This window comes from Sinocyclocheilus rhinocerous, unplaced genomic scaffold (assembly GCF_001515625.1).
Source record: "Sinocyclocheilus rhinocerous isolate Xijiao unplaced genomic scaffold, SAMN03320098_v1.1 scaffold759, whole genome shotgun sequence".
Lineage (NCBI taxonomy): Eukaryota > Metazoa > Chordata > Actinopteri > Cypriniformes > Cyprinidae > Sinocyclocheilus > Sinocyclocheilus rhinocerous.
The window spans coordinates 11,075-33,781 of NW_015665010.1; the positions used below are offsets into that span (position 1 = coordinate 11,075).

The window sequence follows — 22,707 nt, forward strand, 5'->3', positions numbered from 1 at the left end:
TTAGTCTTTAACGAGCCGAAAAGAATGCACGTCACACCTCTGTTCATCAATTTGCACTGGCTACCAGTAGCTGCTCGCATTAAATTCAAGGCATTAATGTTTGCCTACAAAACCACCACTGGCTCTGCACCCCTTTATCTAAATTCATTACTTCAGACGTATGTGCCCTCTAGAAGCTTGCGTTCTGCAAGTGAAGGGCGCAATATTGTTCCATCCTTGCCACATAAAAATCTAGTACTAGGGAGAACTACCAAGGTAAAATGCTGTTTTATGCAACTTTCACATGGTCAGGAAGCAAACTTTGAGCCTTCAATGTCAGCTTTGGAAAAAGAACACTATTACGCACAGTTTGGTCCATTTCAGGGACATTTAAAGTACAATGTCAGCTGCATGTATTCTACTAAACGTCCTCTGATATCATGTAATAGTAGACTTAAACACAACAAAATAACACACACACACAAACACACACACACACAGATACACACACAGATACACACACACACACAGACAGACACACACAGACACACAGATACACACACAGACAGACACAGACACACACAGACACGCACACAGACACACACACAGACACACAGATACACACACAGACAGACACACACAGACAGACACACACACACACACACACACACACAGGTGTCAGCTCAGTCGCTCAGCGCTGGTGCTCACAGAACCGCGAGAGTGTGACAGCAAACCTCAGTGCCGATGCCGGGCTGCGGGCCGGAAAACACTTCCTCTGGAGGAGGGCCGCCGTACTTCCTCTGGCCTGTCGTGACGTCTAGAGTGTATCCCGTCCTCTCCAGCAGATCCTGAGACACAATCAGTACATCACAGCATGAAGATCAGCCTAACAGCGATGCTCAAACAGGCAGAGGAAGAGTCATTGTTCTAGCGGACTATGAAATCTATGGCCACTGAGTGTCTCTCCTAGGCGATAAAACGGTATCGATATTTATCGACGGTACACCTTCATCGATAACGATATAAAAATGTTCGATATAGCGCACGATATAGGCACGTGCTATGAGAGACGCAGACAGCACACACGAACACATGCTGAAATGAGTGCTGTGCCTGCCTGTGATGAGGAGATTGTGAATAAAAACATTAATATATAACTTTTTTCTTATAACAAAAATAACTGAACATTTAAATGCAATAAAGCAATACAGAAAAATGTATAAAGTTAAAAGTTTTACACAGATTAAAGTGCAAAAGAACTATAAAGACCAATAGGTATCACTTTACAATAAGACCTCATTAGTTAACCTTAGTTAATGCATTAACATTCACAATGAGCAATAGCTACATTTGCTACAGAAGTTATTAATCTTTGTTTAAAAAATACAAGTCTTAGTTCATGTTAGCTCATTAAATAACACAGTTGCAACTTTCGATTTTAACAACGTGTTATTAAATATTGTAATTACCTAAGATTAATGAATGTTCAGAAGAATTTTTCATTGGCAGTTTGTTAACTAATGAATTAACTAATGTTAACTAATGAAGTCCTAATGTAAAGTGTGACCGAACAATAAAGAATCAGAACACTTTCAAACAATATCTAGGGCATGTTGTAGTCCAGATTAAAATTAAAAAAAGTTTGAAAATAAATAGCCTATTAAGTCTAAATATTTAAGTATTTGGCGCTGTGATGAACATCATAGCAAATACACAAATCTGAATGGCTGTTTAAATCATTTAAACACGATTCAGAAACAGGAAGTAGTGCAGCTGCTTTGTTTACAGGGTTTCCGGGGCAACGGCTGCATTTAAATGAATTATTATTATTATTATTATTATTATTATTATTATTATTATTATTATTATTATTATTATTATTATTATTTCTGCAGTTTAGCGCCATCTGCTGTCAGAGAGTGAAAGTGCGCTTTCATCCAGAGCGTCTCTTACATGTTCCGCCATGCGCTTCTCGTCCGTGCTTGTTTAGGTCAGAGTGCGCACGCATCTTTCATGCAGCATACGGCGGTGTTGTGCATTTTGACCAGTTTATGGGAAAAGTATTCTTAAAATGCATTCAAAATTCTGAATAATTTGTAATAACTAATTATTCTCGGTATTTAGAAGCGCCCACGATAACAATATCGTGCATATTCATTACCGTGATATATCGCATTACCGAATACCGGCACAAGTCTATTGTTATATATATGTTAATTTAGACGTTATGCACGTTTTTATAGACAGCTTCATTATTTTGCTCATTGCGTCCTCCTGTGGCCTCGCGAGACAAGCCAAAAGTTTCCTTCAGACTTATTTAATCTGCAGATAAAACATAAGAAAGGAGATATTTGTTTACATTTTATTTTGTGTTTGACTGTTAAAAAATAATATATATATATTTGTTGTTTGTCTTAATAAAGTGGGCAAATTAAAAATACAGTGGTTAAATAAATAAAAAATTACATTGCTGTTTTAAAAAAGGTTATAAAAAATGTCAGTAATTATTGATACCGAACGATATGAAACGTATACCGTTGATATATATTTTTTAGCTATATCGCCCAGCCCTAGTCTCTCCTGATGTTACGTGACATTATTGCTCTCAAGCTGTTTTACTGAAGTCTTTTACAGGTCACTAAAAGTCCAAATGCACCATCAGAGAACCACTAATTACACATCATAAACAGAAAACTGCTATTTCGGCTGAAAATCTTTTGGAACATCGCTACTTAAAATGATTTACAATAAAACAAAATTTAAGATTTCAGAAACTCCATGAATTAGTATCTGGAATCCTAAAAAAAAAAAATATATATATATATATATATATGATTTTAATTACTTTTCTAATGTACAGATCACAGAAGTGTCCATATATTAAATATATTTAAAAAAAGAGGCTTTAAATACTACTGTGGACAATGGAGTGAAAAAGCTTGAGAAGCACAGGTATATTCACGGCTCTATTTGTGGCCACGAAACAGCTGCAGTACCTTTATCTTGGCCTCATCAGGGCCTTTCGTGGACTCCTGCACTTTATTGCCCTGCTTTTCCCGCTGCCGGTACGTCTTCATCACGCCGCACAGGAAGGCGCTCTTATTCTGGAACCAATCAGAGGAAAGGACGTGACATCAAACAGGTCTGAATGTACAACAAATGAGGGGAACACAGAAGTATAAACTGTTTTCCTCAGTAGGCATGTTTACATGCACTCATTTTCATCAATTCTGGAAGTTCTGCAATCTTATTCACATTGTCATTTTCATGTGCATTTGTGTATTCCAAACCAAACTGCATCAGCCAAACTGGAGAAAGTCACGGCTATAACATCACCGTTACTGTGATTATAATCGTTGTTTTCAACTCCATGACATATCTAAAAGGAAAGCTTGACGAATGTGTCAAAATAACCAAATATTTAGTAAATATTCAGCTCAAAAGATGTAAATAAACATATGCACATTCGTAAGAAATAAAGAAAAAGAAATGCAGTCACATGCTTAATTGTTTATCCTACTGATCAGACTGTTTCAGGTCTACACCCATTTCAGTCCGATCAAAGACTTTCTGATCTGACTGCCAACGGATGATGTGTGTGTGAGAGTGTGTGTGTGTGTGTGAGTGAGTGAGTGTGTGTGAGTGAGTGAGTGAGTGAGTGAGTGAGTGTGTGAGTGAGTGTCTGAGTGAGTTTGTGTGTGTGTGTGAGAGTGAGTAAGTGAGTGTGTTAGTGAGTGAGAGTGAGTGAGTGAGTGAGTGAGTGTGAGAGTGTGTGTGTGTGAGTGAGAGAGTGAGTGAGTGAGTGAGTGTGAGAGTGTGTGTGCGTGTGTGAGAGAGTGAGTGAGTGAGTGAGTGTGAGAGTGTGTGTGCGTGTGTGAGAGAGTGAGTGAGTGAGTGAGTGTGAGAGTGTGTGTGCGTGTGTGAGAGAGTGAGTGAGTGAGTGAGTGTGAGAGTGTGTGTGCGTGTGTGAGAGAGTTGTGTGTGTGTGTGTGTGTGTGTGTCTGAGTGAGTTTGTGTCACCTGCACGTGTGAGAGGTCAGACTCCTTGAACTGCTGCAGCACCGACATCGCTCCCTCCTCATTAAACTCCCGCAGCGCATCCAGCGCCCGCTCGTCCAGATCCACGTACGCCACCAGCCCTGAACACACACACACACACATTTAGAAACAAACACCAAACCCTCCTTCATCCATCAAGTCTAGATTAGTGACACTCCAATCTGTCCAGTTCACAAATACACCTTCCTTCAGTTCTGGTTTCATGTGGTCCAGACGGTCCGTCTCACCTGTCTGGAAGATGTTGTCCAGGCTCTCGGCGACCTTCTGCGGCAGACCGGCGTCCAGCAGCGTCTGGTAGTTCTCCGAGTGTGTGGCAGTCACATCCATGGGCTCCTCTTCTTCTTTGAGCAGACCGGAGCTGCCATTCACCTCAGCAGCCATTACTCTGACACACAGACAGCAGACATGAGCGTCAATCACACCAAACCAGGCTTCTCTAGAAGGAGACACACTAGTCTCGCCCAATAGTGCAGTGATGGGTCCTCAAGTCACCGCTGACGTTATGAGTTTAGGATCACGGGTTATGAGGAGAACATCAGATAAGAGAGACTAATCTGTAGAACCTCTTGCTGTATCATCAACACAAGGAAGACACAAGTGTGTTAAAATACATTTTAATAACAAAAGACAGACCAGAGTAACCAACAACTACTTTAACATGAAGATAAGACATAAGATGCTGCACTACACATCTCTGTCACTGAGAATACTTATTTCTCTGAATAAGTGAGATGTGTGTGTAGTGGTCTGCATCAGTTTAAGGTTTGTTTGACCCACTGCTGCTGCGTCCGGAGGTCCTGAGGAACTTTTAAGGCATCACAGGCCAAGCCTTAGGAATCAGTCTCTAGCTGAGTGAAGGGTAGAAACTGCATTTGGACCAACGAGAAGTCCTGTCCTCGGTACCAGAGGTCTTCTTCTGGCTTTAAGAGGCGTCTACGAGCTTAGTCCACTATTGTGTTCAGAGAGGGGCCCCGCTATAACTGGGCCCTGCTGCTCACTACATATGAATATATAAATACAAACACTTTTATAAATTATTATATAAATATATCTAGCACTCTAATACATACTGAAGTGTTCATAATTTGTATTTTTATAGAAATTTAGATTTTATGTATACAGATATATAATATGAACATATAATTAAAATACATAAACACTTTAATATAGAATGTAAACGATTTATAAATAAGTATAGAGTAGACAATGTTCTATATAGTGTTTATATATATTCACATTATACATTGATATAATTTTATACAAATACATAACCACTTTAATTTTTGTAATTTATATAATTCTTATTTTATATTATATATACATATATATTCAAACACTTTAATATATAAATATAAACACGTATATGTGTGTGTGTATATATATATATATATATACACACACACAATATTATATGCAGATTCACATTAAACAAAAATATTAATATATAAATAACTATACACTTTAATATATAAAGTAATTTTACATTACACACATATATATATATATATATATATGTTTGTGTGTGTGTATGCATGTATAAATGTAACATGTACATATACACGCACACACACACACTCTTTATGTACACAATCTATATACTGATCGAAAGCCAATTTATATTGTGATTAGTATCCATTAAACATCAGCTCATGATCAGAGAAACATCACACACACCGATTAAGCACACACACACACACACACTCGCTCCCTCTCTCACACACTCTCTCTCTCACACACACACTCGCGCGCTGTCTCTCTCTCACACACACACACACACACTCGCTCTCTCTCTCTCTCTCTCTCACACACACACTCTCTCTCTCTCTCTCTCTCTCTCACACACACACTCTCTCTCTCTCTCTCTCTCTCTCACACACACACTCTCTCTCTCTCTCTCTCTCTCTCACACACACACTCTCTCTCTCTCTCTCTCTCTCTCACACACACACTCTCTCTCTCTCTCTCTCTCTCTCACACACACACTCTCTCTCTCTCTCTCTCTCTCTCACACACACACTCTCTCTCTCTCTCTCTCTCTCTCACACACACACTCTCTCTCTCTCTCTCTCTCTCTCACACACACACTCTCTCTCTCTCTCTCTCTCTCTCACACACACACTCTCTCTCTCTCTCTCTCTCTCTCACACACACACTCTCTCTCTCTCTCTCTCTCTCTCACACACACACTCTCTCTCTCTCTCTCTCTCTCTCACACACACACTCTCTCTCTCTCTCTCTCTCTCTCACACACACACTCTCTCTCTCTCTCTCTCTCTCTCACACACACACTCTCTCTCTCTCTCTCTCTCTCTCACACACACACTCTCTCTCTCTCTCTCTCTCTCTCACACACACACTCTCTCTCTCTCTCTCTCTCTCTCACACACACACTCTCTCTCTCTCTCTCTCTCTCTCACACACACACTCTCTCTCTCTCTCTCTCTCTCTCACACACACACTCTCTCTCTCTCTCTCTCTCTCTCACACACACACTCTCTCTCTCTCTCTCTCTCTCTCACACACACACTCTCTCTCTCTCTCTCTCTCTCTCACACACACACTCTCTCTCTCTCTCTCTCTCTCTCACACACACACTCTCTCTCTCTCTCTCTCTCTCTCACACACACACTCTCTCTCTCTCTCTCTCTCTCTCACACACACACTCTCTCTCTCTCTCTCTCTCTCTCACACACACACTCTCTCTCTCTCTCTCTCTCTCTCACACACACACTCTCTCTCTCTCTCTCTCTCTCTCACACACACACTCTCTCTCTCTCTCTCTCTCTCTCACACACACACTCTCTCTCTCTCTCTCTCTCTCTCACACACACACTCTCTCTCTCTCTCTCTCTCTCTCACACACACACTCTCTCTCTCTCTCTCTCTCTCTCACACACACACTCTCTCTCTCTCTCTCTCTCTCTCACACACACACTCTCTCTCTCTCTCTCTCTCTCTCACACACACACTCTCTCTCTCTCTCTCTCTCTCTCACACACACACTCTCTCTCTCTCTCTCTCTCTCTCACACACACACTCTCTCTCTCTCTCTCTCTCTCTCACACACACACTCTCTCTCTCTCTCTCTCTCTCTCACACACACACTCTCTCTCTCTCTCTCTCTCTCTCACACACACACTCTCTCTCTCTCTCTCTCTCTCTCACACACACACTCTCTCTCTCTCTCTCTCTCTCTCACACACACACTCTCTCTCTCTCTCTCTCTCTCTCACACACACACTCTCTCTCTCTCTCTCTCTCTCTCACACACACACTCTCTCTCTCTCTCTCTCTCTCTCACACACACACTCTCTCTCTCTCTCTCTCTCTCTCACACACACACTCTCTCTCTCTCTCTCTCTCTCTCACACACACACTCTCTCTCTCTCTCTCTCTCTCTCACACACACACTCTCTCTCTCTCTCTCTCTCTCTCACACACACACTCTCTCTCTCTCTCTCTCTCTCTCACACACACACTCTCTCTCTCTCTCTCTCTCTCTCACACACACACTCTCTCTCTCTCTCTCTCTCTCTCACACACACACTCTCTCTCTCTCTCTCTCTCTCTCACACACACACTCTCTCTCTCTCTCTCTCTCTCTCACACACACACTCTCTCTCTCTCTCTCTCTCTCTCACACACACACTCTCTCTCTCTCTCTCTCTCTCTCACACACACACTCTCTCTCTCTCTCTCTCTCTCTCACACACACACTCTCTCTCTCTCTCTCTCTCTCTCACACACACACTCTCTCTCTCTCTCTCTCTCTCTCACACACACACTCTCTCTCTCTCTCTCTCTCTCTCACACACACACTCTCTCTCTCTCTCTCTCTCTCTCACACACACACTCTCTCTCTCTCTCTCTCTCTCTCACACACACACTCTCTCTCTCTCTCTCTCTCTCTCACACACACACTCTCTCTCTCTCTCTCTCTCTCTCACACACACACTCTCTCTCTCTCTCTCTCTCTCTCACACACACACTCTCTCTCTCTCTCTCTCTCTCTCACACACACACTCTCTCTCTCTCTCTCTCTCTCTCACACACACACTCTCTCTCTCTCTCTCTCTCTCTCACACACACACTCTCTCTCTCTCTCTCTCTCTCTCACACACACACTCTCTCTCTCTCTCTCTCTCTCTCACACACACACTCTCTCTCTCTCTCTCTCTCTCTCACACACACACTCTCTCTCTCTCTCTCTCTCTCTCACACACACACTCTCTCTCTCTCTCTCTCTCTCTCACACACACACTCTCTCTCTCTCTCTCTCTCTCTCACACACACACTCTCTCTCTCTCTCTCTCTCTCTCACACACACACTCTCTCTCTCTCTCTCTCTCTCTCACACACACACTCTCTCTCTCTCTCTCTCTCTCTCACACACACACTCTCTCTCTCTCTCTCTCTCTCTCACACACACACTCTCTCTCTCTCTCTCTCTCTCTCACACACACACTCTCTCTCTCTCTCTCTCTCTCTCACACACACACTCTCTCTCTCTCTCTCTCTCTCTCACACACACACTCTCTCTCTCTCTCTCTCTCTCTCACACACACACTCTCTCTCTCTCTCTCTCTCTCTCACACACACACTCTCTCTCTCTCTCTCTCTCTCTCACACACACACTCTCTCTCTCTCTCTCTCTCTCTCACACACACACTCTCTCTCTCTCTCTCTCTCTCTCACACACACACTCTCTCTCTCTCTCTCTCTCTCTCACACACACACTCTCTCTCTCTCTCTCTCTCTCTCACACACACACTCTCTCTCTCTCTCTCTCTCTCTCACACACACACTCTCTCTCTCTCTCTCTCTCTCTCACACACACACTCTCTCTCTCTCTCTCTCTCTCTCACACACACACTCTCTCTCTCTCTCTCTCTCTCTCACACACACACTCTCTCTCTCTCTCTCTCTCTCTCACACACACACTCTCTCTCTCTCTCTCTCTCTCTCACACACACACTCTCTCTCTCTCTCTCTCTCTCTCACACACACACTCTCTCTCTCTCTCTCTCTCTCTCACACACACACTCTCTCTCTCTCTCTCTCTCTCTCACACACACACTCTCTCTCTCTCTCTCTCTCTCTCACACACACACTCTCTCTCTCTCTCTCTCTCTCTCACACACACACTCTCTCTCTCTCTCTCTCTCTCTCACACACACACTCTCTCTCTCTCTCTCTCTCTCTCACACACACACTCTCTCTCTCTCTCTCTCTCTCTCACACACACACTCTCTCTCTCTCTCTCTCTCTCTCACACACACACTCTCTCTCTCTCTCTCTCTCTCTCACACACACACTCTCTCTCTCTCTCTCTCTCTCTCACACACACACTCTCTCTCTCTCTCTCTCTCTCTCACACACACACTCTCTCTCTCTCTCTCTCTCTCTCACACACACACTCTCTCTCTCTCTCTCTCTCTCTCACACACACACTCTCTCTCTCTCTCTCTCTCTCTCACACACACACTCTCTCTCTCTCTCTCTCTCTCTCACACACACACTCTCTCTCTCTCTCTCTCTCTCTCACACACACACTCTCTCTCTCTCTCTCTCTCTCTCACACACACACTCTCTCTCTCTCTCTCTCTCTCTCACACACACACTCTCTCTCTCTCTCTCTCTCTCTCACACACACACTCTCTCTCTCTCTCTCTCTCTCTCACACACACACTCTCTCTCTCTCTCTCTCTCTCTCACACACACACTCTCTCTCTCTCTCTCTCTCTCTCACACACACACTCTCTCTCTCTCTCTCTCTCTCTCACACACACACTCTCTCTCTCTCTCTCTCTCTCTCACACACACACTCTCTCTCTCTCTCTCTCTCTCTCACACACACACTCTCTCTCTCTCTCTCTCTCTCTCACACACACACTCTCTCTCTCTCTCTCTCTCTCTCACACACACACTCTCTCTCTCTCTCTCTCTCTCTCACACACACACTCTCTCTCTCTCTCTCTCTCTCTCACACACACACTCTCTCTCTCTCTCTCTCTCTCTCACACACACACTCTCTCTCTCTCTCTCTCTCTCTCACACACACACTCTCTCTCTCTCTCTCTCTCTCTCACACACACACTCTCTCTCTCTCTCTCTCTCTCTCACACACACACTCTCTCTCTCTCTCTCTCTCTCTCACACACACACTCTCTCTCTCTCTCTCTCTCTCTCACACACACACTCTCTCTCTCTCTCTCTCTCTCTCACACACACACTCTCTCTCTCTCTCTCTCTCTCTCACACACACACACACACACACACACACACAGACTCGTGTCGGTGATCCGCCCCCCTCACGCATGAGGCTAGCAGCACGCGATGCTAACGCGCCTGTATGTGAATGCATTAGCGCTCGTAACGGGCCGTTAGTGATCTCTAGCTCACATGAGACACCCGTTACCCGTCACACCCCCCGCAGCTTACTTAGTAAACCCGTTAGAGCGCCAAACCGGGCAGAGGGAGATTCCCGCGCCGCGCGCGGCCTACAGCAGACAGGCACAATTCAAACCAGACAAACCCGCCAAAAGCGCAGCAGCCGCGCGCACTCACCGCGGTTATGTTGAGCGGACGGCACGAGAGAGCTGTGGAGTGCGCTCAGTCCTGGAGCATGAACGGCGGAACTCACCGAAACACGGTAAAACCTCTTCAGACGAACCCACGAGACAGAGCGAGACGGTCCCGTCGCTCAAACAACAGCGCCACTTCCTCGCGCGGCGGACCGGCTGCGTCACGACGCACGCTGCGCGGGAGCGCGTACGTTCGGGGCGGGGGCTCCGCGTGCACGAGCGGTCTGTCTCCGGTTGAGAGGATCTTAAAAATCATTAATAATCACTGCTTACTTTCAGATCTCATGTTTTAAAGGATTATTTAAATTGTATTACTTTATGTTTTGCGTCACTTTTTCAAAATTTCAAAAACTTCTAAAAACAAAGTAGAAAAACGGAACATGTTTGCTGCTTTATTCTGCTGTCAGCAGTCCATTACTTTATAATCTTGCTCGTCTTTGTATGTTCATAAGTCTGCCTTTGGAAGTTGTCTTGCAATGTAATTGTGCAAAATGTGTAATAAATAAAAATAAATAAATACACGACTTAATATCAACAGCAATGTTTGATTCCCACATGACGTTTAGATATAAAAAGTCTAAAAATAAAACATATATTGTGGTCAATCATGCTCTCTAGTTATACATAAATTGGTCAATGAAAACTCCATTTCTTATAAAGTTTTATGTGTGAAAAACGTAGGGGTCCAAATATTAGGAACGGGAACTGATCTATTTCTCTTCGGAGGGAATATTAGAGAAAGACTGCTCAAACATTGTTCACAGGTGAGAATGCGAGAGAGGCCGAAGCATAGATGTGGAAGGAATGTGGCTTCTTCCAATATTCATTGATTATTATGGTGAATGACGTCAAATTGACCTTCCAATATGGCGGATGGCTTACGTCAATATGTTCCAATATGGCACATAGAAACAATTGCTAATGAGGCATCTACTTATACATGTCTATGGCGAGGACCCTCTTGGAATTGCTCTGTTTCTTCTTCTTCTCCAAAATGAATTGCATTTTTGAGGGCCTAAACATGCTCGAAAACTCATGAAACTTTGCACACGCGTCAGAACCATAGACTGTATAAAAACATGGACGTAGTGTCCGTGACGTCACTCCCGGATAATCGAAAATGGGCAAAGAGGCGGGAGCAGGTTGCTGAAGCCCCGCCCACCTAGCTCGACGGCGGTGACAGCAGCGGCAATCCACCTGTCACTCAAGTGGCCACGCCCTTAATTATGCAGAACTTTAAGGCTTAATATAATGTAAACAGATGAGTTATAAAAAAATTCACCCCCCTCACAGTTGTCATGAAGGGCAAAATTAGCTATATAGACCAAAATCATTTTCTGAACCAGGCTGTAAACATGTTTTTTTCTGCTGTAAAGTTGGGCATTTTAACATGGGGAGTCTATGGGATTGACTCCCTTTTGCAGCCAGCCTCTAGCGGCCAGTTGACGAATTACAGTTTAAGTCACTTCCGTGTTGGCTTCACGAGAGAGAGCGGGAGGTTGCCGCTTGGTCAGAACTGGCGAAAATGTACATCTGATAGGGGTTTCAGAATTGGACGTGGCCAAATGGCTCGATAGCGCCACCTATAAAGTTTCAACGAAGCACCCCTCCCACTACATTTCCCGTACGTGTACGAAATTCAGTACATTCATGTAATGCCCCAATACCTACAAAAAAAGTCTCTTGGAGTGAAGTGAGAGTTTGCGTTGTTTTGTTTCTGCAAATTTTGTGCCGTTTTTGCCATTTTCAGGCCTCGTACTTTAACGAACTCCTCCTACAGTTTTAATCGGATCATCTTCAAATTTGGTGAGGGCCATCATAAGGCCTTTGCGATGCTAAATTGCGAAGATCTTGAGTTTTCATCGAAGGGCGTGTCCCTGGCGGCCTTACAAAGTTCGATGTTCCGCCACGAAACAGGAAGTTGCTGTAACTCAGGCAAACAATGTCCGATCTGCACCAAACTTCACACGTTATAGCCATAGCACCAGCTGCTGGCAACAGGAAGTGACATGTTTAACACTGTTATGGACTCTTAGGAGCATATTAAAAAGTGTCAGCAAGTGCTAAATAGGCTAGCAACATGCTAGCAACACTTAGCTAAGTGCTAAAGTATGCTATTAATACAAAGAAACAGGAAGTTGCTGTAACTCAGGCATGCAATGTCAAATCTGCACCTAACTTCACATTTGATAAAAGTCCTGTCCTGAAGACATTTACATGCCAATATTCAGTTATAGCCATAGCGCCACCTACTGGCAACAGGGATTTTGGCACATATAAATGACTTTGGCATATTCCTCTTATATTTAGCACTTTAAATGCACACGGCTCTCCGTTCACTGTTTTGCTAAGGCCACTGGGGTGCGAGGGCCCTTTCAACGCTGCTTGCAGCTTTAATTTCAGTTTAAGTTTATTTTACTAGAGAAAGTTAAGATAAACTAAATTAAAAAGAGAAACTAACTGGAAGTCGTTTTATCCAAGTAACAATTTTTTTTATGTTTTGCATTTAAGAAAGTCAATTTAAGAAAATCAGTTAAAAGACAGTTAAACATTCTATAATGAGCATATTTCACCCAGATATGAAAATCCTGTCATTGTTTCAAACATGCATGACTCCAAAACACCATAAACATCACAAAACTACTGTATGCGGCATGAATGAATCAAAGGTCTGTGCTTCAGATAAACTCAGAATGCTTTATTTTTCATACCAGCAACAGATTTAAACCATTTCAAACGGTTTATTCAACATTGGTTTATTCCTGAAGTATGGAATCATGCGAATGACAGCGGTTACAGAGAGAGAGACACGGTCTCAGGCACAAGACGTGATGATGATGATGATGATGGTGGAGCTTCAGTCGTCGTGCTTGAGCTTCCGGATCTTGCCCTTGTGTCTGTCGATCTCTCTCTGCAGACGCTCGATCTCCTTCTTATGATGGTCGATCTCTTCTTCATGATGTTTCTTCAGAGCCGCCAGCTGCTCCTTCTCCTTCTGCCTGTGGAAGCGCTTTATCATTAGTTCTGACACGAGTTTTCACCTGCTTGATTTGACTTGCTCGTGTTAGGCGATCTCTTCGAATCCACAGATAATATGATGTAAAAGACAAGACTGAAACTCACTTGAAGTAGCGCTCCTCCTCCGCGGCCTCCTTCTTCCCAAAGGCTCCTCCGGCTTCCCTCACCGAGCCGCCCGCTCCTCCGCCTTTCCCCGCTCCTCCGCCCAGCTCACCCAGCTGCAGACACACAGACGGTACGGTGTGATAATCGATTAATCTGGTGAGTACTGCTTCGATTAATCTGGTGAGCGCTGCTTCGATTAATCTGGTGAGCGCTGCTTCGATTAATCTGGTGAGCGCGGCTTCGATTAGTCTGGTGACGCTGCTTCGATTAATCTGGTGAGCGCTGCTTCGATTAATCTGGTGAGCGCTGCTTCGATTAATCTGGTGAGCGCTGCTTCGATTAATCTGGTGAGCGCTGCTTCGATTAATCTGGTGAGCGCTGCTTCGATTAATCTGGTGAGCGCTGCTTCGATTAATCTGGTGAGCGCTGCTTCGATTAATCTGGTGAGCGCTGCTTCGATTAATCTGGTGAGCGCTGCTTCGATTAATCTGGTGAGCGCTGCTTCGATTAATCTGGTGAGCGCTGCTTCGATTAATCTGGTGAGCGCTGCTTCGATTAATCTGGTGAGCGCTGCTTCGATTAATCTGGTGAGCGCTGCTCCGATTAATCTGGTGAGCGCTGCTCCGATTAATCTGGTGAGCACTGCTCCGATTAATCGGATGAAAACTGAAAACGTGTTCAACGTGTTCAGTTGTAAACACATGCTATAATCACACTGACTCTGTTAGAGGAATATTTTAAAGCTTCAACGGCTTCAACGACCAAAACGCAATTAATCCGTCGTTTATTTTTCCGATTAATCCCACAAACGAGACTTCGATTAATCTGGTGAGCGCTGCTTCGATTAATCTGGTGAGCGCTGCTTCGATTAATCTGGTGAGCGCTGCTTCGATTAATCTGGTGAGCGCTGCTTCGATTAATCTGGTGAGCGCTGCTTCGATTAATCTGGTGAGCGCTGCTTCGATTAATCTGGTGAGCGCTGCTTCGATTAATCTGGTGAGCGCTGCTTCGATTAATCTGGTGAGCGCTGCTTCGATTAATCTGGTGAGCGCTGCTTCGATTAATCTGGTGAGCGCTGCTTCGATTAATCTGGTGAGCGCTGCTTCGATTAATCTGGTGAGCGCTGCTTCGATTAATCTGGTGAGCGCTGCTTCGATTAATCTGGTGAGCGCTGCTTCGATTAATCTGGTGAGCGCTGCTTCGATTAATCTGGTGAGCGCTGCTTCGATTAATCTGGTGAGCGCTGCTTCGATTAATCTGGTGAGCGCTGCTTCGATTAATCTGGTGAGCGCTGCTTCGATTAATCTGGTGAGCGCTGCTTCGATTAATCTGGTGAGCGCTGCTTCGATTAATCTGGTGAGCGCTGCTTCGATTAATCTGGTGAGCGCTGCTTCGATTAATCTGGTGAGCGCTGCTTCGATTAATCTGGTGAGCGCTGCTTCGATTAATCTGGTGAGCGCTGCTTCGATTAATCTGGTGAGCGCTGCTTCGATTAATCTGGTGAGCGCTGCTTCGATTAATCTGGTGAGCGCTGCTTCGATTAATCTGGTGAGCGCTGCTTCGATTAATCTGGTGAGCGCTGCTTCGATTAATCTGGTGAGCGCTGCTTCGATTAATCTGGTGAGCGCTGCTTCGATTAATCTGGTGAGCGCTGCTTCGATTAATCTGGTGAGCGCTGCTTCGATTAATCTGGTGAGCGCTGCTTCGATTAATCTGGTGAGCGCTGCTTCGATTAATCTGGTGAGCGCTGCTTCGATTAATCTGGTGAGCGCTGCTTCGATTAATCTGGTGAGCGCTGCTTCGATTAATCTGGTGAGCGCTGCTTCGATTAATCTGGTGAGCGCTGCTTCGATTAATCTGGTGAGCGCTGCTTCGATTAATCTGGTGAGCGCTGCTTCGATTAATCTGGTGAGCGCTGCTTCGATTAATCTGGTGAGCGCTGCTTCGATTAATCTGGTGAGCGCTGCTTCGATTAATCTGGTGAGCGCTGCTTCGATTAATCTGGTGAGCGCTGCTTCGATTAATCTGGTGAGCGCTGCTTCGATTAATCTGGTGAGCGCTGCTTCGATTAATCTGGTGAGCGCTGCTTCGATTAATCTGGTGAGCGCTGCTTCGATTAATCTGGTGAGCGCTGCTTCGATTAATCTGGTGAGCGCTGCTTCGATTAATCTGGTGAGCGCTGCTTCGATTAATCTGGTGAGCGCTGCTTCGATTAATCTGGTGAGCGCTGCTTCGATTAATCTGGTGAGCGCTGCTTCGATTAATCTGGTGAGCGCTGCTTCGATTAATCTGGTGAGCGCTGCTTCGATTAATCTGGTGAGCGCTGCTTCGATTAATCTGGTGAGCGCTGCTTCGATTAATCTGGTGAGCGCTGCTTCGATTAATCTGGTGAGCGCTGCTTCGATTAATCTGGTGAGCGCTGCTTCGATTAATCTGGTGAGCGCTGCTTCGATTAATCTGGTGAGCGCTGCTTCGATTAATCTGGTGAGCGCTGCTTCGATTAATCTGGTGAGCGCTGCTTCGATTAATCTGGTGAGCGCTGCTTCGATTAATCTGGTGAGCGCTGCTTCGATTAATCTGGTGAGCGCTGCTTCGATTAATCTGGTGAGCGCTGCTTCGATTAATCTGGTGAGCGCTGCTTCGATTAATCTGGTGAGCGCTGCTTCGATTAATCTGGTGAGCGCTGCTTCGATTAATCTGGTGAGCGCTGCTTCGATTAATCTGGTGAGCGCTGCTTCGATTAATCTGGTGAGCGCTGCTTCGATTAATCTGGTGAGCGCTGCTTCGATTAATCTGGTGAGCGCTGCTTCGATTAATCTGGTGAGCGCTGCTTCGATTAATCTGGTGAGCGCTGCTTCGATTAATCTGGTGAGCGCTGCTTCGATTAATCTGGTGAGCGCTGCTTCGATTAATCTGGTGAGCGCTGCTTCGATTAATCTGGTGAGCGCTGCTTCGATTAATCTGGTGAGCGCTGCTTCGATTAATCTGGTGAGCGCTGCTTCGATTAATCTGGTGAGCGCTGCTTCGATTAATCTGGTGAGCGCTGCTTCGATTAATCTGGTGAGCGCTGCTTCGATTAATCTGGTGAGCGCTGCTTCGATTAATCTGGTGAGCGCTGCTTCGATTAATCTGGTGAGCGCTGCTTCGATTAATCTGGTGAGCGCTGCTTCGATTAATCTGGTGAGCGCTGCTTCGATTAATCTGGTGAGCGCTGCTTCGATTAATCTGGTGAGCGCTGCTTCGATTAATCTGGTGAGCGCTGCTTCGATTAATCTGGTGAGCGCTGCTTCGATTAATCTGGTGAGCGCTGCTTCGATTAATCTGGTGAGCGCTGCTTCGATTAATCTGGTGAGCGCTGCTTCGATTAATCTGGTGAGCGCTGCTTCGATTAATCTGGTGAGCGCTGCTTCGATTAATCTGGTGAGCGCTGCTTCGATTAATCTGGTGAGCGCTGCTTCGATTAATCTGGTGAGCGCTGCTTCGATTAATCTGGTGAGCGCTGCTTCGATTAATCTGGTGAGCGCTGCTTCGATTAATCTGGTGAGCGCTGCTTCGATTAATCTGGTGAGCGCTGCTTCGATTAATCTGGTGAGCGCTGCTTCGATTAATCTGGTGAGCGCTGCTTCGATTAATCTGGTGAGCGCTGCTTCGATTAATCTGGTGAGCGCTGCTTCGATTAATCTGGTGAGCGCTGCTTCGATTAATCTGGTGAGCGCTGCTTCGATTAATCTGGTGAGCGCTGCTTCGATTAATCTGGTGAGCGCTGCTTCGATTAATCTGGTGAGCGCTGCTTCGATTAATCTGGTGAGCGCTGCTTCGATTAATCTGGTGAGCGCTGCTTCGATTAATCTGGTGAGCGCTGCTTCGATTAATCTGGTGAGCGCTGCTTCGATTAATCTGGTGAGCGCTGCTTCGATTAATCTGGTGAGCGCTGCTTCGATTAATCTGGTGAGCGCTGCTTCGATTAATCTGGTGAGCGCTGCTTCGATTAATCTGGTGAGCGCTGCTTCGATTAATCTGGTGAGCGCTGCTTCGATTAATCTGGTGAGCGCTGCTTCGATTAATCTGGTGAGCGCTGCTTCGATTAATCTGGTGAGCGCTGCTTCGATTAATCTGGTGAGCGCTGCTTCGATTAATCTGGTGAGCGCTGCTTCGATTAATCTGGTGAGCGCTGCTTCGATTAATCTGGTGAGCGCTGCTTCGATTAATCTGGTGAGCGCTGCTTCGATTAATCTGGTGAGCGCTGCTTCGATTAATCTGGTGAGCGCTGCTTCGATTAATCTGGTGAGCGCTGCTTCGATTAATCTGGTGAGCGCTGCTTCGATTAATCTGGTGAGCGCTGCTTCGATTAATCTGGTGAGCGCTGCTTCGATTAATCTGGTGAGCGCTGCTTCGATTAATCTGGTGAGCGCTGCTTCGATTAATCTGGTGAGCGCTGCTTCGATTAATCTGGTGAGCGCTGCTTCGATTAATCTGGTGAGCGCTGCTTCGATTAATCTGGTGAGCGCTGCTTCGATTAATCTGGTGAGCGCTGCTTCGATTAATCTGGTGAGCGCTGCTCCGATTAATCTGGTGAGCGCTGCTCCGATTAATCTGGTGAGCGCTGCTCCGATTAATCTGGTGAGCGCTGCTCCGATTAATCTGGTGAGCGCTGCTCCGATTAATCTGGTGAGCGCTGCTCCGATTAATCTGGTGAGCGCTGCTCCGATTAATCTGGTGAGCGCTGCTCCGATTAATCTGGTGAGCGCTGCTCCGATTAATCTGGTGAGCGCTGCTTCGATTAATCTGGTGAGCGCTGCTTCGATTAATCTGGTGAGCGCTGCTTCGATTAATCTGGTGAGCGCTGCTTCGATTAATCTGGTGAGCGCTGCTTCGGTTAATCTGGTGAGCGCTGCTCCGATTAATCTGGTGAGCGCTGCTCCGATTAATCTGGTGAGCGCTGCTCCGATTAATCTGGTGAGCGCTGCTCCGATTAATCTGGTGAGCGCTGCTCCGATTAATCTGGTGAGCGCTGCTCCGATTAATCTGGTGAGCGCTGCTCCGATTAATCTGGTGAGCGCTGCTCCGATTAATCTGGTGAGCGCTGCTCCGATTAATCGGATGAAAACTGAAAACGTGTTCAGTTGAGACCGTTGTAAACACATGCTATAATCACACTGACTCTGTTAGAGGAATATTTTAAAGCTTCAACGACCAATTCTTTTGAAAAACAATTAATCCGTCGTTTATTTTTCCGATTAATCGCACAAACGAGAAAAAAAAAAGTGTTATTCCACATTCTTCCCGGTGTTTCCTCCAAACAATGTGTGACTTGAAGGCAATCAGAACAAACACATGTAGGTTGTGTGCAATTAAACATTACGTGTTGTGCAAAAAAAGGGGTTAGAATGTAAACAGGCGGCTACCAATTAGAAAATGTTAATTAAAATCACTAAATTAAAAATTATAAAGAAAAAGAAAAGCACAGACCATAAGTTAACTGGTAGGAGGAACACATTCTCATCTGAACATATTACATTTATACTATATTAATTGAAGGGAAAAAAAGAAAACATTTACTTCTAGGGGTGTGCGATATTTATCGTCTACGATAATATCGTAATTGTTGTTTTAACGATATGCGAGCTGACATTATCGAGTATGTCACTGATTTTGCGAGAAACAAACAAAAACACCTCTTGAGTGTCCAAAAGCATTGATATGATGTAGTTAATTAATATCAGAGTGCTTTCCAGAATATCAGTGTATGAGCGTGATCGCAATCACGATTGATTTTACACAACAGTAACAGTTCAACAAACAAGAAGTTCTCATCGAGTGAGTTACATTGTAGAAACAATATTGTTATATTAGTTCCAAACGAAGCCGAAGCAGAACATTTGTGCGTCTGCCGTTTCGTTCCTGAACGAATCTGTTAATCTGATTAATCATGAAGCAATCATTCAATGATCCATTCATAAAGACAGTGGCTCGCTTCGGTTCTGAACGATTTGAACGAATCGTTTGAATGAATGATTTAATAAATCACTCATTAAGACAGGGATTTAGCGCCACCTGATGGTGGTTTTAGTGTTATATTTATCCATAACAGGCCTAAACCAGCGCAAAAAACTCAGCAAAATATCGTTTAAAGTTCATTATCGGAAAACACAAAACACAAAAAGTCATAAAAAGTCATAAAAAAAATCCTTGCTCCGCTTATATACACTCAGAAAGTGTTCAGTTTTGTGGACATTCATGCAAAGACCAGTAACGAGTCAGGTGACTATAATTAGGCCACACAGCATTTGAGCACTGGATTTACAGAAATCATTTTAATTTTAAGAAGTGTTTTCTCAACATTGAGAGTGTTTTTCTCAACACATTAAAGGGATAGTTCACCCAAAATGAAATGTGATGTTTATCTGCTTACCCCCGGGGCATCCAAGATGTAGGTGACTTTGTTTCTTCAGTAGAACACATATGATGATTTTTAACTCCAGCCGTTGCAGTCTATCAGTAAGGGATAGTTCACCCAAGAATGAAAATGTGATGTTTATTTGCTTACCCCCCTAAGATGTAGGTGACTTTGTTTCTTCAGTAAAACACAAAAGAAGATTTTTAACTCCAGCCGTTGCAGTCTATCAGTCGTATAATGCATGGCAATGGTTACAACATCTATGAGTGTAAAAAAAACATGCACAGACAAATCCAAATTAAACCCTGCGGCTCGTGACGACACATTGATGTCCTAAGACACGAAACGATCGGTTTGTGCCGGAAACCGAACAGTATTTATATCATTTTTTACCTTGAATTCACCACTATGTCCAACTGTCTTTGAGCGCGCGCACGGCATCCGGTGCGTGAGTTGTGTACGCGCTCTGGCGTAGTTTACTTTAATGGGTGTGTTGATATCCAGCCGAAGAGCAATCAACCATAACTTCAGGCGAGCAGGCTCAGAAGTTGGGAATACGTGGAAAGTCACCACTCCCGAATGAGTTCGCACGAGAGAAAGTCATCTTTTAGTTTTAAGTCGGTTTGAACAATCCGGATAAGCGCAAGTAAGTACCATTTTGATTAGCCGTCGTACCTACAATGACTGTGTAAACAATGAGTGACGTATACGCGTGAGAGATCACTTCCGGCGCTTGCGTAAACTACGCCAGAGCGCGTACACACCTCACGCACCGGATGCCGTGCGCGACCAAAGACAGCTGGACATAGTGGTGTATTAGAGGTAAAAAATTATATGAATACTGTTCGGTTTCTGGCACAAACTGATCGTTTCGTGTCTTAGGACATCAATGTGTCGTCACGAGCCGCAGGGTTTAATTTGGATTTGTCTGTGCATGTTTTTTTTACTCTCATAGATTTTGTTACCATTGCCATGCATTATACGACTGATAGACTGCAACGGTTAAAGTTAAAAATCATCATATGTGTTCTACTGAAGAAACAAAGTCACCTACATCTTAGGGGGGTAAGCAAATAAACATCACATTTCATTTTGGGTGAACTATCCCTTTAATACACTGAATAAATCATATAATGACTTCAGGATTTACTGAACGTGTAATAATTAAGTAACACATTTGCATGTTCACTGCAGGTAAACAAATTACTACATTTTTTTATTGTTTATTTTAAAATGATTTAATTATTATATTTTCATTAAAATCACAAACCCCACAGTTTGAGAAACCTTAACATAATGTAATGTTATTATGAAAATATTATGTTATTAACAAGACATTTTCTTTTTATTTGCATTTTATATCAATATGGTACAAGATTATCCTATTTAAATCAATGTGATAAACGAGTTAGATCAAAAGTAATCTGATTACATCACCGAAAATGTGTAATGTAACGCGGATTACTTTACTAACTACATTTTGTGTCATGTAATTTTGAATCAGAAACGGATTACAGTGTTCAAGTAATCTGCCAGCTCTGGTTTTCAGACACGTTTATGCCTCAATCACTGCTGCTGCAATTAATCGATCCTCAAATGCGTTGTCGAATCGTTTTATCGTCGATTTGATCGATTAGTTGTTGCAACCTTAGAATATTCCACTCAATATATATATATATATATATTTAGTCATTTATGCACTATTGCTGTTGTTTCAAACAGGCACGAGTGTTTCTCGAACACAGAAGGTAGATGCTGAGAAGCTGCTCGCAACACTTCTGAACTTCACGAGCCTTCAGTAAGTTACCTGATCGGATCCCATCCGGAGCGGCGAGGTGAAATATCCTCTCAAAGCTCCTCTGAGCAGCAGTCGAGCCATGACTGGAACAAACCACAACACTATCGCGCGGAAGACTTTGCCCTTGTGCAGATCGGAACACGGAAATAAACGAGCAGAGAGCGAACCGGATCAAAGAACAGCAACAGCGCCGCCTGGCGGCCGGAGACCAGCCGAACCGCGCATGCGCAGCAGTCATGCAGTCATATTGGAATGTTATTTAGTAAAACTATGATTTTCTTTCACAAATATATGTTTAGGCACATTTCTCTGTAACGACAGCACAAAAAAGTTGTTTGTAATTGTTATATGAGTATATACAGTATCATATGAATTAGCAGTGGCTATATTAAAAACTTGTTTCTAGCAAATCTGTTTTAGCTGTGTTTGATTGATTTATTCTGTCCTGACCTTCAGGATTAATGCAGTCTGTCGGCCTGTTTTGTAAAGCTCATTACAATAGACTCCGGCTCAGAAACACGGCAGAAACTAATGATTATTAACCCAACAAACAAAAAAATATGTTCTAAGAACATTTTGCTAAACGTTATTTCTGAATGTTCAAAACATCCAGTTTCTTAATGCTTTGAAAACGTTTTTATTGGTTATGTGAACGTTAACGGAACATTCCATTTGTATCATTTTGCAGATATTATAGGAACGTTACATTTGAATATTCTCTGAAACAAATAGATACATTTAAAAACTTTAGATGAACGTCCAACTAA

At 44.0% G+C, this 22,707-nt stretch overlaps 2 protein-coding genes across 2 annotated transcripts in view; both read right to left on the reverse strand.

Moving 5' to 3' along the window:
- Positions 1 to 10,813, reverse strand: part of hnrnpr (heterogeneous nuclear ribonucleoprotein R) — an 18,532-nt gene extending 7,719 nt beyond the window's left edge. The window contains exons 1-5 of the mRNA XM_016541864.1: positions 10,606 to 10,813; positions 4,266 to 4,423; positions 4,000 to 4,118; positions 2,976 to 3,083; positions 714 to 827 (exon numbers count right to left, since the gene is read on the reverse strand). Of these exons, the coding sequence (XP_016397350.1) occupies positions 714 to 827; positions 2,976 to 3,083; positions 4,000 to 4,118; positions 4,266 to 4,419 (495 nt within the window). The 5' untranslated portion in view covers positions 4,420 to 4,423; positions 10,606 to 10,813. The remainder of the gene's footprint in view (positions 1 to 713; positions 828 to 2,975; positions 3,084 to 3,999; positions 4,119 to 4,265; positions 4,424 to 10,605) is intronic.
- Positions 10,814 to 13,294: 2,481 nt separating this feature from the next.
- atp5if1a (ATP synthase inhibitory factor subunit 1a) lies at positions 13,295 to 22,091 on the reverse strand. The gene is made up of 3 exons (XM_016541860.1): positions 21,950 to 22,091; positions 13,746 to 13,858; positions 13,295 to 13,621 (listed from the first exon to the last, which is right to left on the reverse strand). Exons 1-3 carry the CDS (start codon positions 22,019 to 22,021, stop codon positions 13,480 to 13,482), a joined length of 327 nt encoding a protein of 108 aa, XP_016397346.1. The 5' UTR covers positions 22,022 to 22,091; the 3' UTR covers positions 13,295 to 13,479.
- Between the last annotated feature and the right edge of the window lie 616 nt (positions 22,092 to 22,707).